At 40.7% G+C, this 19,680-nt stretch overlaps 3 protein-coding genes across 4 annotated transcripts; 2 read left to right on the forward strand and 1 right to left on the reverse strand.

The window, feature by feature from the left end:
- Nucleotides 1-474: 474 nt before the first annotated feature.
- Nucleotides 475-4,754, reverse strand: LOC130685432 (beta-1,4-mannosyl-glycoprotein 4-beta-N-acetylglucosaminyltransferase-like). Of its 2 annotated transcripts, none has more exons than XM_057508728.2 (4): nt 4,606-4,754; nt 3,354-3,554; nt 1,636-2,296; nt 475-1,559 (listed from the first exon to the last, which is right to left on the reverse strand). In XM_057508728.2, exons 2-4 carry the CDS (start codon nt 3,420-3,422, stop codon nt 913-915), a joined length of 1,377 nt encoding a protein of 458 aa, XP_057364711.1. In that variant the 5' UTR covers nt 3,423-3,554; nt 4,606-4,754; the 3' UTR covers nt 475-912. The 2 variants fall into 2 exon arrangements, with proteins under 2 accessions (XP_057364711.1, XP_057364712.1); XM_057508729.2 differs by having other exon boundaries at nt 3,354-3,551; nt 4,606-4,743.
- Nucleotides 4,755-5,227: 473 nt separating this feature from the next.
- LOC130685437 (methionine synthase-like) lies at nt 5,228-11,174 on the forward strand. The gene is made up of 25 exons (XM_057508734.2): nt 5,228-5,378; nt 5,744-5,946; nt 6,014-6,266; nt 6,375-6,541; nt 6,606-6,700; nt 6,773-6,873; nt 6,942-7,071; nt 7,139-7,331; nt 7,399-7,455; nt 7,520-7,603; nt 7,664-7,849; nt 7,916-8,095; nt 8,161-8,388; nt 8,453-8,569; nt 8,631-8,783; nt 8,855-8,965; nt 9,030-9,198; nt 9,274-9,476; nt 9,538-9,712; nt 9,775-9,930; nt 10,018-10,100; nt 10,172-10,395; nt 10,457-10,646; nt 10,705-10,908; nt 10,972-11,174. The coding sequence occupies exons 1-25, from the start codon at nt 5,342-5,344 to the stop codon at nt 11,053-11,055; spliced, it is 3,783 nt and encodes a 1,260-aa protein (XP_057364717.1). The 5' UTR covers nt 5,228-5,341; the 3' UTR covers nt 11,056-11,174.
- Nucleotides 11,175-11,620: 446 nt separating this feature from the next.
- On the forward strand, nt 11,621-18,002 carry LOC130685430 (nidogen-like). Its single transcript, XM_057508726.2, has 24 exons — nt 11,621-11,905; nt 12,135-12,271; nt 12,343-12,484; nt 12,565-12,773; nt 12,853-12,950; nt 13,023-13,172; nt 13,258-13,494; nt 13,577-13,777; nt 13,844-14,065; nt 14,191-14,287; nt 14,347-14,516; nt 14,590-14,862; nt 14,932-15,147; nt 15,229-15,525; nt 15,601-15,732; nt 15,807-16,054; nt 16,134-16,290; nt 16,358-16,486; nt 16,554-16,664; nt 16,791-16,921; nt 16,990-17,206; nt 17,270-17,378; nt 17,448-17,569; nt 17,639-18,002. The coding sequence occupies exons 1-24, from the start codon at nt 11,681-11,683 to the stop codon at nt 17,725-17,727; spliced, it is 4,119 nt and encodes a 1,372-aa protein (XP_057364709.1). The 5' UTR covers nt 11,621-11,680; the 3' UTR covers nt 17,728-18,002.
- The last annotated feature ends 1,678 nt before the right edge of the window (nt 18,003-19,680 follow it).

A 19,680-nucleotide genomic window follows, 5' to 3' on the forward strand; every position in this document is an offset into this window, starting at 1 on the left:
CGATTTTCATGCTATCGTGACATTAGAATAAAAGAAAAAAAAAACTTTTGAAAGTAAAAATTAAATGAAAGAAAGAAAAATAACGTGAAGCTTTCCCTTTTGGTCCGTGTGGCGGAGATGGCAACTGGTTTTTCTTGTTGACAATAGTTCTTCTACCTGTGGGCTCCAAGGACTTGAATCTCGTGTATCGTTTCTCTACATCTCAGATCAATCTACGGGTTAGCCTTGACCTGTCAAATTTGTTTTTCTTATTCCCCTCCCAGCGCAAAGTTAAACTTTAACACAATTTTCAACTGAATAGCGCCAACTTTGTGTTACCGTAATTCTGTCACATTGTTATGCTAACTATGTTCGCTCGAATTTTGTGGGCCTTTATGAATTCAGACGCGGTGCGCTGTAGGGGCTGATTGGATTTCACAATGATTTTCGAAATCCAACAATTTTTCTAGCTTCTTCTTCATTCTCTTTTCCTCCCTCTCTCTCTCTCTGTGATTTATAAAAGAACAGGCGCCATGATGAACTCACGCTGAATATTCGAACGCAGCAGTGCATAAAGGAAATGCAGGAGATAATTTTCTGGCAACATCTCAAGGACAACAAAGGCAACGCTGAGGAGGAGGTTCCTGTACTGCTGTGTAGATTGCGAACATAATGAAACACAGCTGAAACCGGCAGCTTGAAAAAAAAAACGTAATAGTTTATATCTTATTGAGAAAAAAAAAAAATAATAACAGACAACAATATATCAAGCATATGCCAAAGAGAGCCGACTAATGGCTCCAATCAAAGGTACACTTATTTTTTCTTTCTCTGCTTCGTCGGCAAATGGAATATTGTAAAAAATCACACTCGAAATCAAAAATAGCAAAAAAACAATGTGTTTCGGCGTTTCCAAAACGATCGTCAAATAAATTAGGAAGGTATCGTTTTGTTACCAGCTGATGGAAGATTCAACAGGTAACCGAACCGATTTTTATGCTTTAAAATATAGGATGGGGCATAAAGACGATCCTCTTCCGGTTTGGCTAGGAAAAATGGCTTCGTGTTGTCGAACCAACGTCCATCGCGAATCAATCCGTTTATGTATCCGAGATCTAATTTTTCGGGGTAATCACCCCAACGTGGTTTATCGTCTTTTTGAGCCGACGTCAGTTTGAGTCTGATTCCTTCCGCATTATAGCACCAAGAACAATGGAAACCGGCATAGGCTCCAACACGACCGATATTCCATTCCATGACCGAATGGCCGTTGAGAATATAGGCTTTCACTCGGCTTAAGAGTGGCTCTGTCGTCAGGTAATTACGGCGGAGGCTCATTACTTTGTTATCATAAACTTCACGAATCATCCGCATTGTAGAAATGGCCAAGATATGTGTCACGTCTTCAACGAATGGCGATCCACTGACGGAACGTTTCCAAAAAAAACCGTAAATGGACCAACGTAATGTCAAGGCAATGGGTTCCGGATAACCATCGTATAGTTTCAAAAAGAGTAAAACATTCCGGTCTGGAATCTCATCGGCATCTAGCAACAGGAACAAATCTTCATCTCGAATACCTAAACGCGTGGAAATATTTAAAAAGAAATCCGTATAAGATTAAATGAATTGAAAAACAACAAAACAGGAAGCAACCTTTGATGCGTTTAAGGCCTTCCTGTCCCATGTAATCACGTATAAACGTGTCTGCGAACCATCCATCTGTCAATCCTTCAGGTGGGAAATGATCGATGAAGACGTGGATAATTTTGTGCTGGAAACCGCCCATGTACCCTCTGCGCAGTTCCGGCAGCAAGTACAAAGGGCTCGGATCGCCTCCAGCAGTTAGATTAGATTCGCCAACGATGATAACATCCAACACGTCGCCCACTTCTTCCAACCGGACTTGAAAGAACTCGAGTTCGTGATTGATGTTTAGCCCGTGAATGATTCGACGTGGCGTCTTCCGGGGTTTGAAATCAGTACAATTGTTTAATGCTTGACAAGCGTACCAGACGGGTTCCGGTATGCCACAATCACGTCCGTAATAGCCCGCCAAACAGTTGCAACTATTAGAACTGGAAGTGCTGCTTTTCATCAAATCAGTGCCGGCAGTAAAGCAACTGAATCCATTGGGTAGGAGCGTGAAATACGGTCGATCGTCATCCACCAGCGTGTAGATTTCGGGAAGCGCAGGTAAAATTATGGGATCCATGACGTCCGTGTAGGAGTCTTCCCCGGATGCGTATAACGATGTCAAAACTGGCCATCCGGGCTGCAAAGTATAGACGCTCATGATCCCAATGATCATCACAACCTAGCGAAAACAAAATAATATGATTATTTATCGATCGCCTTCCAGGAACGTTTTCCAGTTGGGTGGTGACTGAGCCGTGCTTTAGGCTAGTAATGCGTTTGACATCTTACAGCTTGTTAAGGGCAATTAGACTGAAATAATAAAAACAGGCTTCATGTTTGTTTTCCACGCTTCAGAGAGCCGTCAGCGAGTGCTTTCCAATAATAACAAAATCAGGAGCTAGGCGGAGGAAAAGAATGTGAGAAATAGGGAGAAACTATGAAAGACATTCGGAAAAGCCACGGTTCCCTAAAGTTCATTCACGTCCTAGTTTTCTTCTTCAGAAACATATTTTTTTGTGCAATTGTTTTTGCTTTTTCATCCAAGTTATATATAGAAAGTTGGTTTGGCAACTTTGAATTCGGAACGACAGGCTACGATGATTTATTGATCATCCGAGCAGCCCATGTGCCTATGAGAACAATGTCACGTCCACCACATTGACTTATCCACGCTGTTGTGAAGTAAGCTTGGGTCACGAGTGTCTATCGTACAGCGCACATATAAATATAGACGACTAATCAGTCACGAAGGCTTTCGTTTTCCCACATCGGAAAGGTCCTCTTCCGGACAGGCCGAATCCCACATTTTTCCTTTACTCAAATTCCCGTCACAAGATGGCATACATGCTCTGTTTACTTTCGGGTATTTCTGTTTTCCTGTTTTGTTGGTTGTTTGGTTTTTCAAGTACACACGAGCTTTAAGAACGTAAAAAGTTTTATAGTTATTGGTCAATCGAACCGATTCTTTCAAACGGACCTTAGCACGCAATGAGCTGACATGATTCCATCGCAAAAAGTGAAAAGCTAACAACGGGATAAAGTTACACAAATATTTAGCTACATTTGTTATCTGTTAGTGAACTTCGTAAGATTTCGTAGGTGAACTAACAAGATAGCTTATCTCATGACCTCATAGGACACGATCGGAAACTTAGTTCACATAGGGCCGATGAGAGGCCACTACTAAGAAAAGACAACGTTTCATCAAATTAGCTACAATTAAAGATATTGCTCACCTGAATAGCCACCATCCACAGACCGCATCGCCTCATAGGTGTCATTTTAAAACGACGAAATAGACCCATGCATGAAACTTCAAGGTTCTTTATGTTGCTGTTCTTTTATAGAACCATCAGTCGGATGAAACTGCTCTTCTCCTTCTCCCGGCAAAATATCAAGGTCCGTAACGCTTGGCAGCAACTGCTGATCAGCACCTGCTATACAAAAGGGTTTCCGTATTATTTTACATCACTTTAACACCAAACAAAGACACAACGCCGTGGGTGAGGTTTCCTTAAAAATTAATGCGCTGGTATGACATCATTTCCTTAAGAATTCTGGTCGGTGAAAACCTGTTTACTCGTCTTCATACAAACCAGTTTCATTACACTAGTCTCAATTTTCAGCCTTTCGAGGGGGCAATCGAATTGGGTATGACCACTGTCGCGCTGTAACATTCGAACGTGGCAATTTCCATCGCGCATTAAAATATGTGGCAGCTGGCGGAAAAGCTGCATCTGAATGTGTAGCGAAAGTACACCAACTGTGGACCAGATACTGTTTATCTATGAAAGTACTAAGGTGCCACTGTAGTGATTTCATAAAAACATGAGCCTCATCTATGTCACCCCCCTTTCATATCTGTTGAAAGTTGAAAGCATTCCTCTTCAAGTTGTACAAGATCATGAAAACAAAAAAGGCGATAAAATGAAGTTAGTTTTCTAAAAATTGATTCTTTGGGACGATACAGAGAAGAATGAATAGAACAAAGGTTAACAAACTAAAAAAAAAAGAAAATTTCTAGGCCGATATCAGAATTCGTCAAAGTGATGATCGATCTACTGCCAGCCATCTTTCGGACAAAATCGCTATTCTACAACAATATCACTTGCCTCGTGGTGGTTGTTAAGTTCAAATGCGGTCACATTCTTTTACTCGCGTTTTGGCTGGGATCAAATCCGCCCACGTTGTACACAGAGATCAAATGATCGACATTCTAAACAGGATTGCGTTATCAGATCTTCTTTCTTCCTGTCTAACGTTCTTATCTACTGTTCCTGCCTAACGTTTTAATCTACTGTGCCCTCCTTGCAACAGATAACGAAAAGGAAGCAAATGCCTTTTCTACAGTTGGTAACATTACACAATATCTATTTTGCGTTGATGAAATGGCCGTGAAAGAATTCTATTTGTGGACTGATTGTCGATTCAAGAATTTTCTAATGTGTTCACTTTAAAGCTATTCTGAGTGAAAAAAGTTTGACTCACCTCTGTCGTTCACCTCAAAATCCAAGTGAGCGTTTTCATCTGCAGGAAGAGCAATGTTTTTATCCTTCTCGATGACGTAGCACACGGCAAGAGAATGAACTCTTTCAATGCATGTAATGATGCTAGTGCCCCGTCGGGCACTCTCTCCCTACTTCTAGTTGCTGTTTACACACCACACACTCGCAGGTTTTCGAGCGAGAGATGACGACGTGAAGGGATGAGGCAGTACAATAAAGAAACCGGTTGCTCTTTCTTTATGTCGTGGCACAAAATCTCAACAGCGGAATGTCCCGCCAATGTGTCACGTGATTGTATGAACCGCGCAGCCTCATGATCGAAACAAGAGTTAAGGCTCAAAGATCTCTAAGGCTACCAACTATCTTCTGCTCACGAGTTCTTGGGACTGGCGTGCCTCCCTTTGGGCTGTTTATCTAAGCAACTGGACATCTAGAAATTTTCTGGATTGTAAATGTTTCGCCGAAGGGATGGTGAAATTCCCGGACCCTTACAGAAAAGCAAAAAGCAGAAGAAATGTTACTGCCACCTGTTGGATGCATCAGTTGTTTCCCGATGTCATTCATAGGTGGTGCGATATGTTCGCTCCACGTGAAATGAATGAAAACATAAAGTCGGTGACAGTGTATACAGTCGGTCTCACTTCAACGTCGACCGGGTCCACGGTAGTACATCCAACAACAATCCATTTTCGTGCTTAAGACCAACATCTACCACGAAAATGACCATTTCCTCGAATCAGACGAATAGCTGGAAGTGTAAGTAATTGTAACATTGATTTTTCAGTTTGTTTGGCTTCATTTGATGATGGTAAAGATTGTTTAATACGTCTGCACAGCCGTCTGTAAATTTAGCTCTTGGCTGTTTACGCTACCTCAGCGACCTCGATCGGCCCTGTAGAAACTGTTTGTTTTTCAAGTCACTTTGATATCATCGCTAGCCTCCTACCTCTCCATTATACTTTTTGACCATAGTGAAGTTCCTGCTGTGAAGGTCAACAAATATTTTGTAAACAAAAAAAATAATAATAATAAAAATGTGTTGCCATGCACGAAACTGCTTCGACGCATCCTTCCCGTTGTCGAGATTAAAAATTTAAAAATTCCTTCAATTGGTTTCACAGCGGAGAAAAGTGCCCGTCTGGAGGAAGAACTCGGTCGGCGTATTCTTATTATTGATGGTGCTATGGGTACCATGATCCAGCGGCATCGCTTGGAAGAGGAAGATTTTCGGAATGCTGAGTTAAATGACAACAAAAAAAACCTGAAAGGGAACAATGATTTGCTCAGTATCACTCGGCCGGAAATCATCTACGACATCCATTATGTAAATATTTTAAATCGCCTGCTATAGGAAAAAAATTAATTCTACACAAATTTATTTTTATTTTAAGGCATATTTGGAAGCAGGGGCTGATATTATTGAAACCAATACTTTCAGCGGTACATGGATCGCCCAGTCTGACTACGGTCTGGAGGAGTGGGCATATAGACTAAATTTTGAATCCGCAAAGTTGGCTGCTCGGGCAGTGTACGATTTTGAAAAAAAGACTGGCAAGCAATGTTGGGTCGCAGGAGCACTTGGCCCAACTAATCGCACCTTGTCCATCTCCCCATCAGTCGAGCGTCCAGATTTCCGAAATATTAGTATGAAAATATCATTTTCTGTTGACATTTAAGCTCGTTTCCATGTTAGCAATCGAACATTGCCCCACTGTGAATCTTTGTTATGTAACATGACCTTGGTTTACATAGCGTTTGATGAGCTGGTGGACGCGTATACAACTCAGGCCAGAGCACTACTGGATGGTGGCGCAGATATTCTTCTAGTTGAAACCATTTTCGACACGGCAAATGCGAAAGCAGCACTTTTCGCCATCGAAAACCTTTTCGAAAAGGAATATAGTCGTGTTCCTGTTATGGTAATCCTATTAAATAGTGGATCGTTGTTATCCTAATGATTTCTAAAAAAAATTCATTCTATAGGTCTCTGGAACAATCGTTGATAAAAGCGGACGAACTCTGTCGGGACAAACTGGCGAGGCTTTCGTCATCAGCGTGTCACATTCTAATCCATTATGGTAATAATTTTTGTAATTCACATTTCCACATACCCTATTCATTGAAAAAACAAAATTTTTTGTGAGATACAGTATAGGTCTAAATTGTGCACTAGGTGCCCGAGAGATGAGGCCCTTCATCGAAACGATCGGACGTTGCACACCGGCGTACGTTATTTGCTACCCGAATGCTGGTAATTGGTTGCTATTGTTTGTTTTTTTCCAAGCCAACGTCATCACGACTTTGATTTGCTTTATTTAGGTCTACCGAACACGTTTGGTGGTTATGACGAAACGCCCGAAATCACCGCGGAAAGTTTACGAGATTTCGCTAGCGACGGTCTAGTAAATATAATCGGTGGTTGCTGTGGAACTACGCCCGATCACATTAGGTAACACATGATAAATTAGTGTGACTGTATTTCTTTTTGTATAATATTCTAAAATTACGATTTTCAGAGCAATAAAAAGAGTCGTTGGAGAATATCCACCTCGCAAGCCAAACCCTAATCCATATGAAAGTTGTATGCAGCTTTCGGGATTAGAACCTTTCCGCATCGGAAAAAATACCAATTTCGTTAATATTGGTGAACGCTGTAACGTCGCCGGTTCGCGCAAATTTTTGCGGTTGATCAAGGATGGCAAATACGACGTAACAATACGTGTTTAAAGAGTTGCTTTTACTTTCAATGAGATTATAGCGTTAATTATTTCTATAGGAAGCGTTGCAAATCGCCAAAGAACAAGTAGAAAATGGTGCTCAAATTCTTGATATTGTAAGTAGATGTTGCTATGTACTATACACCTTTCCCAAATTCTAATGAAACATCGATTTTTTAGAATATGGATGAGGGTATGTTAGATGGCATAGCGGCCATGACTCGCTTTTTAAATTTGATTTCCTCAGAGCCTGATATATCCAAGGTAAGAATAGATACAAGGAAATGTTGTTCGTGATTATCGTCAAACCATTTCTTTTATTAGGTTCCTTTATGTATTGATTCCTCTAATTTCAAAGTGATTGAGGCGGGATTAAAGTGTTGCCAAGGAAAATGTATCGTCAATTCCATTTCGTTAAAAGAGGGTGAAGCAGATTTCATGCTCAAAGCCAAAATTGTCAAGAAATTTGGTGCTGCCGTCGTGGTGATGGCATTCGATGAGCTTGGTCAAGTAATTCCTCTTTAACAAGGTTAAAAATGAAAGCATGTTTCCTAAACTCAGTTTCGTATATTATAGGCCGCAGACGCTGATCGTAAAGTTGAAATTTGTGTTCGGTCTTTCAAACTGTTGGTTGATAAAGTTGGATTTAACCCCAACGATATCATTTTCGATCCAAATATTTTAACGATAGCTACGGGTATTGAAGAACATAATACTTATGGAATTGACTTTATTGAAGCTTGCAGAAGAATCAAAGTAAAAATGCTTTTAACTGAACTGCATCAAGATGTACCTTATTAATTGAGTATTGTTATTTACAGAAAGAGTGCGCCGGATGTCGAGTGAGCGGTGGTGTGTCTAATATTTCCTTCTCCTTCCGTGGAATGGAACAAATCCGTGAAGCAATGCATTCCGTTTTTCTGTATCATGCCATTAAAGCCGGCTTAGATATGGGTATAGTAAATGCTGGCAATCTTCCAGTCTACGATAACATTGACGCCAAATTGCTGCAACTCTGTGAGGCCATTTTGTGGAACAAAGATCCTCATGTACAACTCATTTGTTTATAATTTTTTCCATACCATCTCTCTGACGAAACATTCCTTACAAAAGGGAACTGAAAAACTATTGGAATTTGCTCAAACTGCTGTCAAAGGAGAAAAGACTGTGGAAATCGACGACTCAAGGTCGAAAGCTGTCGAAGAACGCATTGAAAATGCTCTTGTGAAGGTAACTTTTATCTTCTTTATCGAGATAAAATGTCTTTTAATCAGCACTGTCATTCTAATAGGGCATTGATAAACATATTGTTGAAGACACAGAGGAAGCACGATTAAATACGGAGAAGTATCCACGTCCACTTAACATAATCGAAGGACCGTTGATGAAAGGGATGTCAATTGTTGGAGATCTGTTTGGCGCTGGAAAAATGTTTTTACCTCAAGTAAAATCGACTATTAAATCTCTATCTATAATGTTAAAAATATACTAACAATTAATGCGTATTCGTGTTAGGTAATCAAATCAGCTAGGGTTATGAAGAAAGCTGTCGGCCATTTGGTTCCTTTTATGGAAAAAGAACGCGAGGCAGCATTAGCCATATCGGGTGAAATCGCCTCAGAGAACGTAACACAAGTGGTTGTTGGGAGGACCTAGAATGACAAAATGAAGTATTGACTATATTCTCTAGGATCGGTTTGCCGGCACTGTCGTCCTAGCCACCGTCAAAGGCGATGTCCATGATATTGGAAAAAACATTGTGGCAGTCGTTCTTGGCTGCAACAATTTCCGTGTTATTGATATGGGGGTCATGGTCCCTTGCGATAAAATTTTGGAGCGAGCCATTCAAGAGAAAGCAGGTTAGTAAAAAATATATGTATATATTGTCGTTCGTAAGAAAGCAACTAATTCATGATAATTATGTATTTTGTCAGATATCGTCGGTCTTTCTGGACTCATTACACCTTCTTTGGATGAAATGATACATGTGGCCAAGGAAATGCAACGCCTAAAAATGAAAGTACCTTTACTGATTGGAGGCGCTACCACTTCCAAAGCTCACACTGCTGTCAAAATTGCTCCGGCGTACGAACATCCTGTTGTTCACGTTCTCGATGCGTCTCGTAGTGTCGTTGTGGTAAAATTGAAAAAAAGAATTCGTTTTCTATTAAAACACAACCTAATTCATGATTGCGCAGTGCTCTGCACTATTAGACAAAAACGCTGTACAGGAATACATGGAGGAAATAAAAGAAGACTACGAAGACGTTAGACAGCTACACTACGAGACTTTGCGTGAGCGCAAATATGTCAGTTTGGAGGTAGCCAGAGCTCATCAATTAAAATTGGATTTTACAAACCAATTCACGCCAGGTAGTTCCGATGAATAAATATTGGCCAGTTCCATAATTCTCCAAGTGCCCAAACTGCTTTAGTGCGCCCAAGCTTTTTGGGGATCAAAGTTTTCTCGGAATACGATCTCGAAAGCCTTGTATCTTACATTGATTGGAAACCTTTCTTTGATGTTTGGCAGCTACGAGGGAAATACCCTAACCGAGGGTATCCAAAAATTTTCAAGGATGAAGCAGTTGGTAAGTTTGATTGGTGGCTCGTTATGTACTTTGCCAAAAGATTGTTGTATGGAATTGATTGATTGATTAATTGATTGATTTTTTCAGGACCCGAAGCTAAAAAGGTGTTCGATGATGCTCAAAAGCTATTAAAGAGGATTATTGATGAGAAATTACTTCATGCCAAAGGAGTGCGGATGAAAGACATATTTTATTTCCCCAGCTCGTGGTAACCAATTTGCGTTATCATCTTTTTATGCAGGTATTGGCGTTCTACCCAGCCAACAGCTGTGGTGATGATATCATGGTTTATGAAGATGATGATTGGCCACGCGATGAGCCTCTTGCTCGCCTTTGCGGTTTACGGCAGCAATCCGAAAAAGAGAATAGAGAAGAGCCATATCTTTGCATTTCAGATTTTGTAGCTCCTCTTGCATCTAGAGTTCGAGATTACATAGGCATGTTTGCCGTGTCAGCAGGATTCGGGTAATTTCGTCGCTGATATTAATCGTCCTCCTGTTTAGTGTAACCATTGTAATCTTATTAGGTGCGATGAGCTGTGCGCCAAATTTGAAAAAGAGAACGACGACTACAATGTTATTATGACAAAAGCTTTGGCCGATCGTTTTGCCGAGGCTTTTGCGGAAGCTTTGCATGAGATCGTCCGCACTGAACTCTGGGGCTACTGTTCTGAAGAAAGGCTGGCACCATCCGAGTTGCACAGCATCAAGTATAAGGTAAATATTTTATCAAAGTGGGCCCAGTCACTGACTTGATGACCGTATTGCTATGCAGGGAATTCGTCCGGCTCCCGGCTATCCGAGTCAGCCCGATCACACGGAAAAATTGACAATGTGGAGACTGTTGCAAGCGGAACCGAGAACTGGAATCAAATTGACCGACAGTTTGGCTATGGAACCAGCTGCTTCAGTATCTGGGCTTTACTTTGCACATCCCGAGTCTCGTTACTTCGGCGTTGGAAAAATCACGAAAGATCAGGTACTATGTTTTTGCGAAGATAATTCATACATCGAGAAACTCTACCCTATGTCTGGTTTCTAGGTGAAAGATTACGCTTCAAGAAAGGAAACCGACGTGTCTCATGCTGAGAAAACTCTCAACATCAACTTGGCGTACGAATTGTAAACATGTGGCCAATTAATTTGCGAAAGAAAAATGAAACTATCGTTTAAGAGTTATTTTGACACTTTTAGAATGCAAGAATCCCAAATAGATAGAATGAATAAACAAATTTTTACATGGAACCGATTTTTCATTTAATTGCCCACCGAATCTTGTGAATTAACAAATAAAAAGCTAAAGAGCAAACATTTTTTGAATAGTTTTTCATCTTTTTTTTTCGTTTACACTGGATAAGTAAAACGCTGCAGTAAAAGTTATCTGACTGTTGGCGAGACGAGGCTTCACACTTAAGAGCACTTACCCAAACGTCTTCACTGCTGGTTAGTCCGATCATACTTGAGTGCTATATTTACAGCCGAAAAGCATAAGAGTCGGACCAGCAAAGTTGGCCGCCCAATATCACATGTACGCCTAAAAACTTGAACTCTGGGGACTCTCACTCAAGAGGTCATGGCCATATGTTTCCGGTTTTCTCCATTGCTGCTCGACTACGTGATAGCACACCAGAGAGGGGGTGAAGAAAAGGCTACCACAGATATCGAATTTCTTTCCAAAAAGGACAGACAGTTTTTGTGGATGGTATGGCCAGTTGTCGAGCATCTTCAGACACGCTCGTGAGCCCGTCATCATGTCTTTACGAAGACACAGCGCTTCGTTAGTTGTGTTTTTACTTTGTTTTCTCTCTTTGAATACTCTAATCGTTTCAGCATTCTCCAAGTCCGAATTACTATTTCCCTACGGTGCAGTGGTTTCTGATCGACGACTGGACAATGATACCGACGATTTCAATAGTATCGAAGTTCAATTGACAACGCCAGTGGTGTTTTACGACCAAATCTACAACTCTATATACGTAAGTTGACATTAGTCACAAGAATTTTTGGACCGAGATAGTGCCTCACAGGGGGAAGAGAACGGGAGGAGGAGAAGAGCTCTAATTTGTTTGTCAGATTTGAATGATTAGTCATGGGACACTGGGCACATGTCAGACAACAGTTATCGGTCCTGTTCCAGTTTAACACTGTTCTCGTAGCCATGGTGAAAACAGACATTTTTCGTAAACGCTTCTCATTCAACAATAGGTCAATGAAAATGGATTGGTGTCATTTTTGACGGAGATAGCCAACTTTTTTAGTATTCCATTTCCACTAGACTACCCTACTATAGCTCCATTATATTCAGACGTCGATATTCGAGCCAGAGGAGCTGTATGGTATAGGTATATTTATCCTTTCCCACTTTTGTTCTCAATGGCTGGCATTTTCGTTCACTTCTTTTGTTTCATTTTAGGGAAACACGCGATTCGCTGGACATCAAACGCGCCTCTGTTTTGGTGCAAAAACACTTCACATCTGGACGAGGGTTTGAAGCCAAGGACTTGTTTATCGTCACTTGGGATGACGTCGGCTTTTTCGATCGAGGAAACGATAAGGTTATTAAACTAAATGGAACTAATTCGCGCGAGAGAGAGCCCGTAACGTGACTCTTTTTCTTGATGGATGACGCGCATAGGGCAACACTTTCCAGCTTGTGATAGCTTCCGACAACCAAGAATCCTTCACTTTGTTTGCCTATCCGGATAAAGGCATCCAGTGGATACAAGGAATCGGTAAAAATCCAAATCTCCCAGACGCTAGGGCACAGACTGGATTTGTTTCTGGAGATGGCCGATTCTATGTCCTTAAAGGTTCCGGTTCGGATCAAGTTTCCAACTTAAATAAGTACATGCTTATCTTTTTGTTATTAGTTTTATTATTTCTACCATCTTACGCCAGCTTTGATGTCACTATTTTGTAAAAGATTATCAAATATTGGAGTTCCTGGCGTGTGGATGTTTCGTGTTGGAAAACTCGGCCAGACCGGCGAAGTTGAATCGCCTGATTTAGCTACTGGAGACAGTTGAGTTATTTTTACTACACGAAGATCCTGCTTATTCCATTACTAACGAATAATTAATAACTTAACAATAGCTACACTACAACAACCACAAGGAGCTGAAACATGTGCGGTAGGATCGGCCCTTTGTCACAGCAAAGCTATATGCGTTGACTATAATCCGGGATTCTGTTGCCAATGTTCTTCTGGTTTCGTTGGAAATGGTAGAAATTGCTTGACGGAAGGTATTGATTTTTGTCTTCTTTCAAACGTTTTCATTCAAAGAATAGAAGGTGGCCTGAAAGTGATTCCAAAAAAATGTATTTCAAGGGATTCCACAACGAATTAACGGCAAAGTCAGCGGCAAAATCAATGGTCTTAGCTTCCAGGACGAAGATCTCCACTCGTACGTCGTTACCAGCGATGGCCGTGCCTACACTGCAGTGTCCAAGATGAACGAGAGCATTGGCTTTGATTTGCAACCTCTCTCCATGCTTGGTGGAGTAGTTGGCTGGTTATTTGCACGTTCCACTTCCACTTCCGCCCCCAACGGTTACCAACTTACAGGTGCAATATATACGACAATATTGTTCTCTGGAAAAACTTGATTAGGTTCCTTTTTTTCTGGTTTGGTTTATTCACATCAAAGGAGGGAAGTTCAATTTCACAACGACAATGGATTTCCCGCAATCCGGTCACCGTGTCGTCATCGAACAACGGTTCCATGGCGTAGATGTGTTCAACTATTTACGGATGAGCATTCACGTGTTCGGAACAGTTCCTTCTATTCCGCATGGCTCTAAAATAGAAATCTCTGATTACGAAGAAGAACATCACAAAACGGGATTAGGTAAGAAACAGTTTCATTGAGCATTTGCTGAGCCAAAGCTGCAATTCTTTTCTTGTTTGTTTGAAGGTGAATTCAGGTCAGCGAGTCGGCGAGCGTTTCGCATCGAAGGTTCAAGTCTGGACATTCCATTCAGTGTCGATCACGTCATTCACTTCGAAGAGTGCCCGTTCGCGTCGCTCGACAATAGAACAATACTGAAGCTAAAAGTAGCAAGAAATTTCGTCACGTACGATGCTCGTGAACTCATCGTTCGTTTTGCTATGACAACCAAAATTTCACCTCTACAAGGTTTCCGATTTCCAATCAATTCCTTATGCATTTACAATTTTTAAAAAATTTCTTATTCAACAATTGTAAAATGTTTTTTTTTATTTGCTTTTTAACATCTGGAACATTGTTTTGATAAACTGCAGAGACGGAGGATCCTTGCGTCAAAGGACAGGCCTCGTGTGTTCCTAACAGTATCTGTATCGCGGACAAAGACACATTCCGATGCGTTTGCAGTAAAGGGTACGTAACAAATAGCTGATTTGGAAGTAGGGTATACTAATTTTTAGTAAATGTTTCAGATACGAATACTATTACGAAGAGGGCAAAGCGGAATCATCATGTGTAGATGTTAATGAGTGTAATATAGGCACGGATCGATGCGACGAGAACGCGCTCTGTTTCAATGAACCAGGCGGTTACCAGTGTCGCTGTAAAGCCGGATACAACGGCGACGGATTCAATTGTCAGAGTGAGCATCAAAATATTTTAAGATTTCATAACGTTTCAAGCCAATTTTATTTTTTGCCGTTATATTTTTACAGAGGAGACACCTTGCTCGCGTGTCCGTTGTTCCGCTAACTCGCTATGCGTTGAGAATGCCCAAGGACATCCAGAGTGTCGTTGCATTCCTGGATTCAAGGAAATCGAAAATCAATGTCAGCCTATTAGCTCACCGAACATGACTACTGATTGTCAACAAGAAGACAAATGTGACATCAACGCTCAATGTATCTATAACAGCCAAGCTGACCGTTATGTGTGTCAGTGCTTGAGTGGATTCCGTGGCGATGGTCTGATGTGCGTCCTTTCATCGGGTAAAACACCTTCACCGTTTCTCCTGCAATTCTTTTGTTTAAAACATGATTTATTTTGAAATGAGATAGAATCTTGCGAACACGCTGCCAATTGCAGTCCGTATGCTACATGTACGCACAACGAAGTACTTAACAGTTACCAGTGCATATGTCTTCCCGGTTTTGAAGGCGATGGGTACGAATGTGTGCGGCCCACTTGCATTCTCGGCGTTTGCTGGTGCCCTGATGGTTACCTGTACGTCAACGATAAATGTGAACGCTCCGTTATCAGCGGAGAAGCCCCCGGTATGTTTCTACGTTATTCTAAATAAAAGCCCAATTTTCAATAATTTTCTTTTAAAAAATAAAATAACACAAAAAAAATAGTTTCTTGCAACGAGGTAAACATATGCCACTCAAACGCTCGTTGCGTTTTGTCTACCGCCAACTCCACCAGTCCGGAAGAACAGTATACTTGTCAGTGCAATGATGGCTACGTAGGAGATGGTTTCCAGTGCGCTATGGAGATCGGTTTGCCAATCGTCTCGACTGAGACACCGTCTGGTTGCGATGTCAGCGGTTGCGGTCCAGACGCCACGTGTGTCTACGATGACGAAGCGCTCCAATCGGTTTGCGTTTGCAATGACGGCTACCGCGGCGACGGCCTTTTCTGCACTCCCATCGGTTCGATGGCTTCCATTCACAGAAATAAACCACCTTATTTTGCCCAAAACTAACAGTATTCTCCCTTTGGCACAGATGGATGTAGCGCTTTATCTGACTGCGATATCAACGCCCAATGTTTATTTAGCAACAGAGATCAACGTTTCCAATGCGAATGTAATCAAGGATATTTTGGAGACGGAAAAAGCTGTTATCGTGCAGAACAAAGTTAGTTAACTTTTTTTATGGAACTCTTTTACCAAGAAATTTGCTTAATGAGTGTTCTTTTTGGGAACAAACAGTTGCTGAAGAAGAAGAAGAAGAAGAAGAACCCGGTTGTAATGAAGTGAATAACTGTCACGTTAATGCAGCCTGTGTCACTGATGAATCGAGCGCCAGATATGTATGCATTTGTCGTTCAGGCTTTAATGGTAACGGCTTTCACTGCGAACCCAGTGTCATCGGTTGTAACGTCATCAATAATTGCCATCGTGATGCTCAGTGCCTCTACGATCCCGAATCCATTGGCTATAGATGCAAATGCAAAGAGGTATTGTATTTCCTTTTTCTCAAATCGAATCTGCGCTGCCCACGCAGTCAATTGAATCATTCTGTTGACTGCAATTTAGGGTTTTACTGGTAGTGGAACTACCTGTCGGCCTCTTGAATCGTGTGTCGATAACGAAAGCATCTGTCATGCGAATGCCCTTTGTGCGTGGAACACGGAGGGTTACTATGGCTGCCGTTGTCGCGAAGGTTTCAGAGGCGATGGTTATCAATGCCAAGGTAAAAAATCTTATGCAAAAAGGCAACTGTTTTCTTTGAGATTAACATTTTAAAAAAAATTTCCTAGTTATACCTAAACATGAGGGCAAATTCTTGTTGATCAGTCACGGTATGTCCATTTTACGCGTCCCAGTCCAACCGTCACCGACAAAGCCCGGACGGCCAATTTTCGTTCAAATATTCCAGGCAGCCGTTGGTAATTTAACTAGATAAAAAATGTTAAGAGAGTTAAAGACATATGTCATTTTATTGTTTTATTATAGGTATCGATATCGACTGTCATGAAGGCAAGGTTTATTGGAGCGATGTCAACGGACGGATTATCACAAGTGCAGCGTACAACGGATCAAACTCCAAAGTCTTCCTTAATTCTGGTAAAATATAATATTGCCAAGCAGCGATTGGCGAATATTATCAAAGTGCTCTGATTATAGTTAAATGACGACTACCTTTGAGTAGAGAAATTTTTGTAAAACTAACTGTCGCAACATGGCTTACAGATATTGGGTCACCTGAAGGCATCGCTATTGACTGGGCATCGAGAAACATGTATTGGACTGATTCGATGCGAGACACGGTGGAGGTGGCCAATTTGGATTCGAAAATTCGACGTGTTCTTTTCAATACCAATGTAAAAATGTTTTTAAATTTAATCTGCATAATTTAGTATTTTCTAACATTCCCATCTTTGGTTAAAAGTTAATCAATCCTCGTGGCATCGCGGTTCATCCTTCTCGTGGCCTACTTTTCTGGAGTGATTGGGACCGTGCAAACCCTAAAATCGAACGCGCCAATGCCGACGGGACGGATCGTCGCAGCGACTTTATTACCACCTCTCTACAGTTACCTAATTCGCTAACTATCGATTACGAAAACGAAGAAATTTGCTGGGCCGATGCAGGTGTTCGCAGAATTGGTACGACAAAGATCGTTGTCTTTCCGCAACCCTAATATATTCACGATTTTTTATGTTCCACAGAATGTGCAAATTTAGAGGGTGGTAATCGTCGAGTAATAAGCTCCGACGTCAAATACCCGTTTGGCCTTACTCACTACGGACAACGCCTTTTCTGGACGGATTGGGAAGAGTAAGATCTTTTAACCTTTTCAAGGCCTAAGAATGTCAACTTATATTAATGGCTTTCATTTTGTAACAGGAAAACTATCAAAAGTGCTTCAAAAGATGAGAACGACACTGACAACATATCCTTGCAAGTGCCACTCGGCGGACAAGGAAAGCTGTATGGAATTGTTGCTGTTCCGGAAACATGTCCTAGAGGTAAAAAAAAACGAGCTGACGTAATTTCCTTTGTTGTTCATACCTAAAATAACTGTTGCCCTTGCGCAGTTCAATCAACGTGTCAGATTGCCTCTGGAGGATGCAATGCGGAGCAAATTTGTCTGCCCAACGGGACGAATGGCAGGACCTGTCTTTAACAATTAATCCCGAGATTTTTGTTTTAACTCAATATCATTTCAGAGAGGTGAGAGGGAAAGTTCATTTTTTTTTTCTATCGAGATGTAACCATGTAACATACACCCTCAAGTGAAACATGACTATGGTCACGATAGGCGTCTTACAAAATTAAAAATTCTTGCCAATTTCATTGAAAAGGAAGCAAGTTACCATGGCAATAGTAATGAGTGATGATGATGTTGAATGTCTACCATTATCAAAGTGTGCGTATAATATTACACAATCTCTGAATTTCCTTATATAATGCCACAAGAAAAACGACCTACGAGAATCCTCCGAATGTAAGAAAAAGACAAAGACTAATAGGATTTATTTACTATTCGTAGAGTGAAGGTTCCGCAGAATGAAACAGCACACAAAAAAGATCCGTAAGCTATAATTATATTTTTTATTATTCATTTATCATTATACCGACTGAAATAGATAACAAATCATGCTTCTATGTTATAATCTTACTAAGCTTCCGTTTCCTGCCATTAGCTATAAGGACTTCGGTTAAGGTCAATGACACGGCGGATATAAAATTTAAAGTTAACGATTCCGTTCGTTTCCCTTATCATTAAACACAACGTATGAATAAATCGAGTTCTAATACTTATCGACAGTCATCGCCATTCCACCGAGGCCAAAACAACAATGTTACGTCATTAATATCTAAAACTAACATTTCGTTGCTCGACTGTATCCATCACAACAGGCATATAGAACCAGACGTCATTGGCCCTTATAGTATCATGTATCCTTGTCATAGAGATATTGAACCGGAAAAAGTAAAATGACCAGTTGTTAGCACAGGTATTTATATGCTTCGTGTCCGCGCCCGTAGCTATTAAATTGCAATTGTAAAGCTCATAAGTCACGATTTTAAAAGGTTGACATTATTACTGAAATAAGCCATTTCTATTTGGCACAGCCACAGTTATTTTTGGATTTTATATAATTTTTTTTCGCTTAAGCTGTCAATTCAAAGAGACAGAGAAAACATTTTAGGTGATAAAAGTATTGTCCAGGGAAATAGCACGCAGCAGGTAGACAGATTAAGATAAAGAAATACGCGTAGCGCTACTTTGCTATGATAATCTGCTTTGCTCGGGTGAAAAGCGAAACAGCATTAAAAATTGGGGTTGCCTATTTTTAGCTCGTTATATGAATGGCACTTAAGGTCATCCTTTTATTGTGGTCATCATTAAAAAAAAACCGTCTTGTGCAATGCTTCTCCAAAAAATTACGGTATTGTTGATGCTATGAAGTCTTTATTGAGCAAACTACAAGTTCCTAATGCTGTTTCGTAAGAGCCGTTCATGTTATATTAGTGTATCTGCCTTTTCAATCGCTTACGTATGCGATAACCCATTGCAAGAGCGTACAACTTGTTCACAATCAATAATCTTTAAGATTTCAGGAAACCCATTACGAGTAGGTAAAAAATTTTCCACTTTTCATTAAAATGTAAAAGTAGAAGGCGGCATCGAATTGCACAAAATTCGCGTTTTATTACATGACCTAATTCATTCATGAGGCGATAAAGTTCTCTGGGTAATGCATGAACTTAAATTTTGTTTTCTATTCTGCATAAGTTATGTGTCAATGTTGATCTATAAGCTTCGAAATGTAACTTGGTTATACTGACGTCCATTAGACTCATGTTAGTTTCTTAACCAACAATCGAACATTGTTGTAAGCATGTAAGAGTTGCTGCAAGTACGCAGCCAAACGCCTACGCAATCCCGTCACTTACAATGTCTCACGGCGTAGGCGGCATGAATATTTCATCATCAGAATCCATATGGAGATTCCATAATCCATGTCTATAGACTGCATTGTCTGAGACCGCTGCATTGAAGATAAATGAACGATATAACCTATCTCTTATTTAAATAACTCGCGAGCCAACGAATGTTTCTCAAAATATA

This window comes from Daphnia carinata, chromosome 3, assembly GCF_022539665.2.
Source record: "Daphnia carinata strain CSIRO-1 chromosome 3, CSIRO_AGI_Dcar_HiC_V3, whole genome shotgun sequence".
Classification (NCBI taxonomy): Eukaryota; Metazoa; Arthropoda; class Branchiopoda; order Diplostraca; family Daphniidae; genus Daphnia; species Daphnia carinata.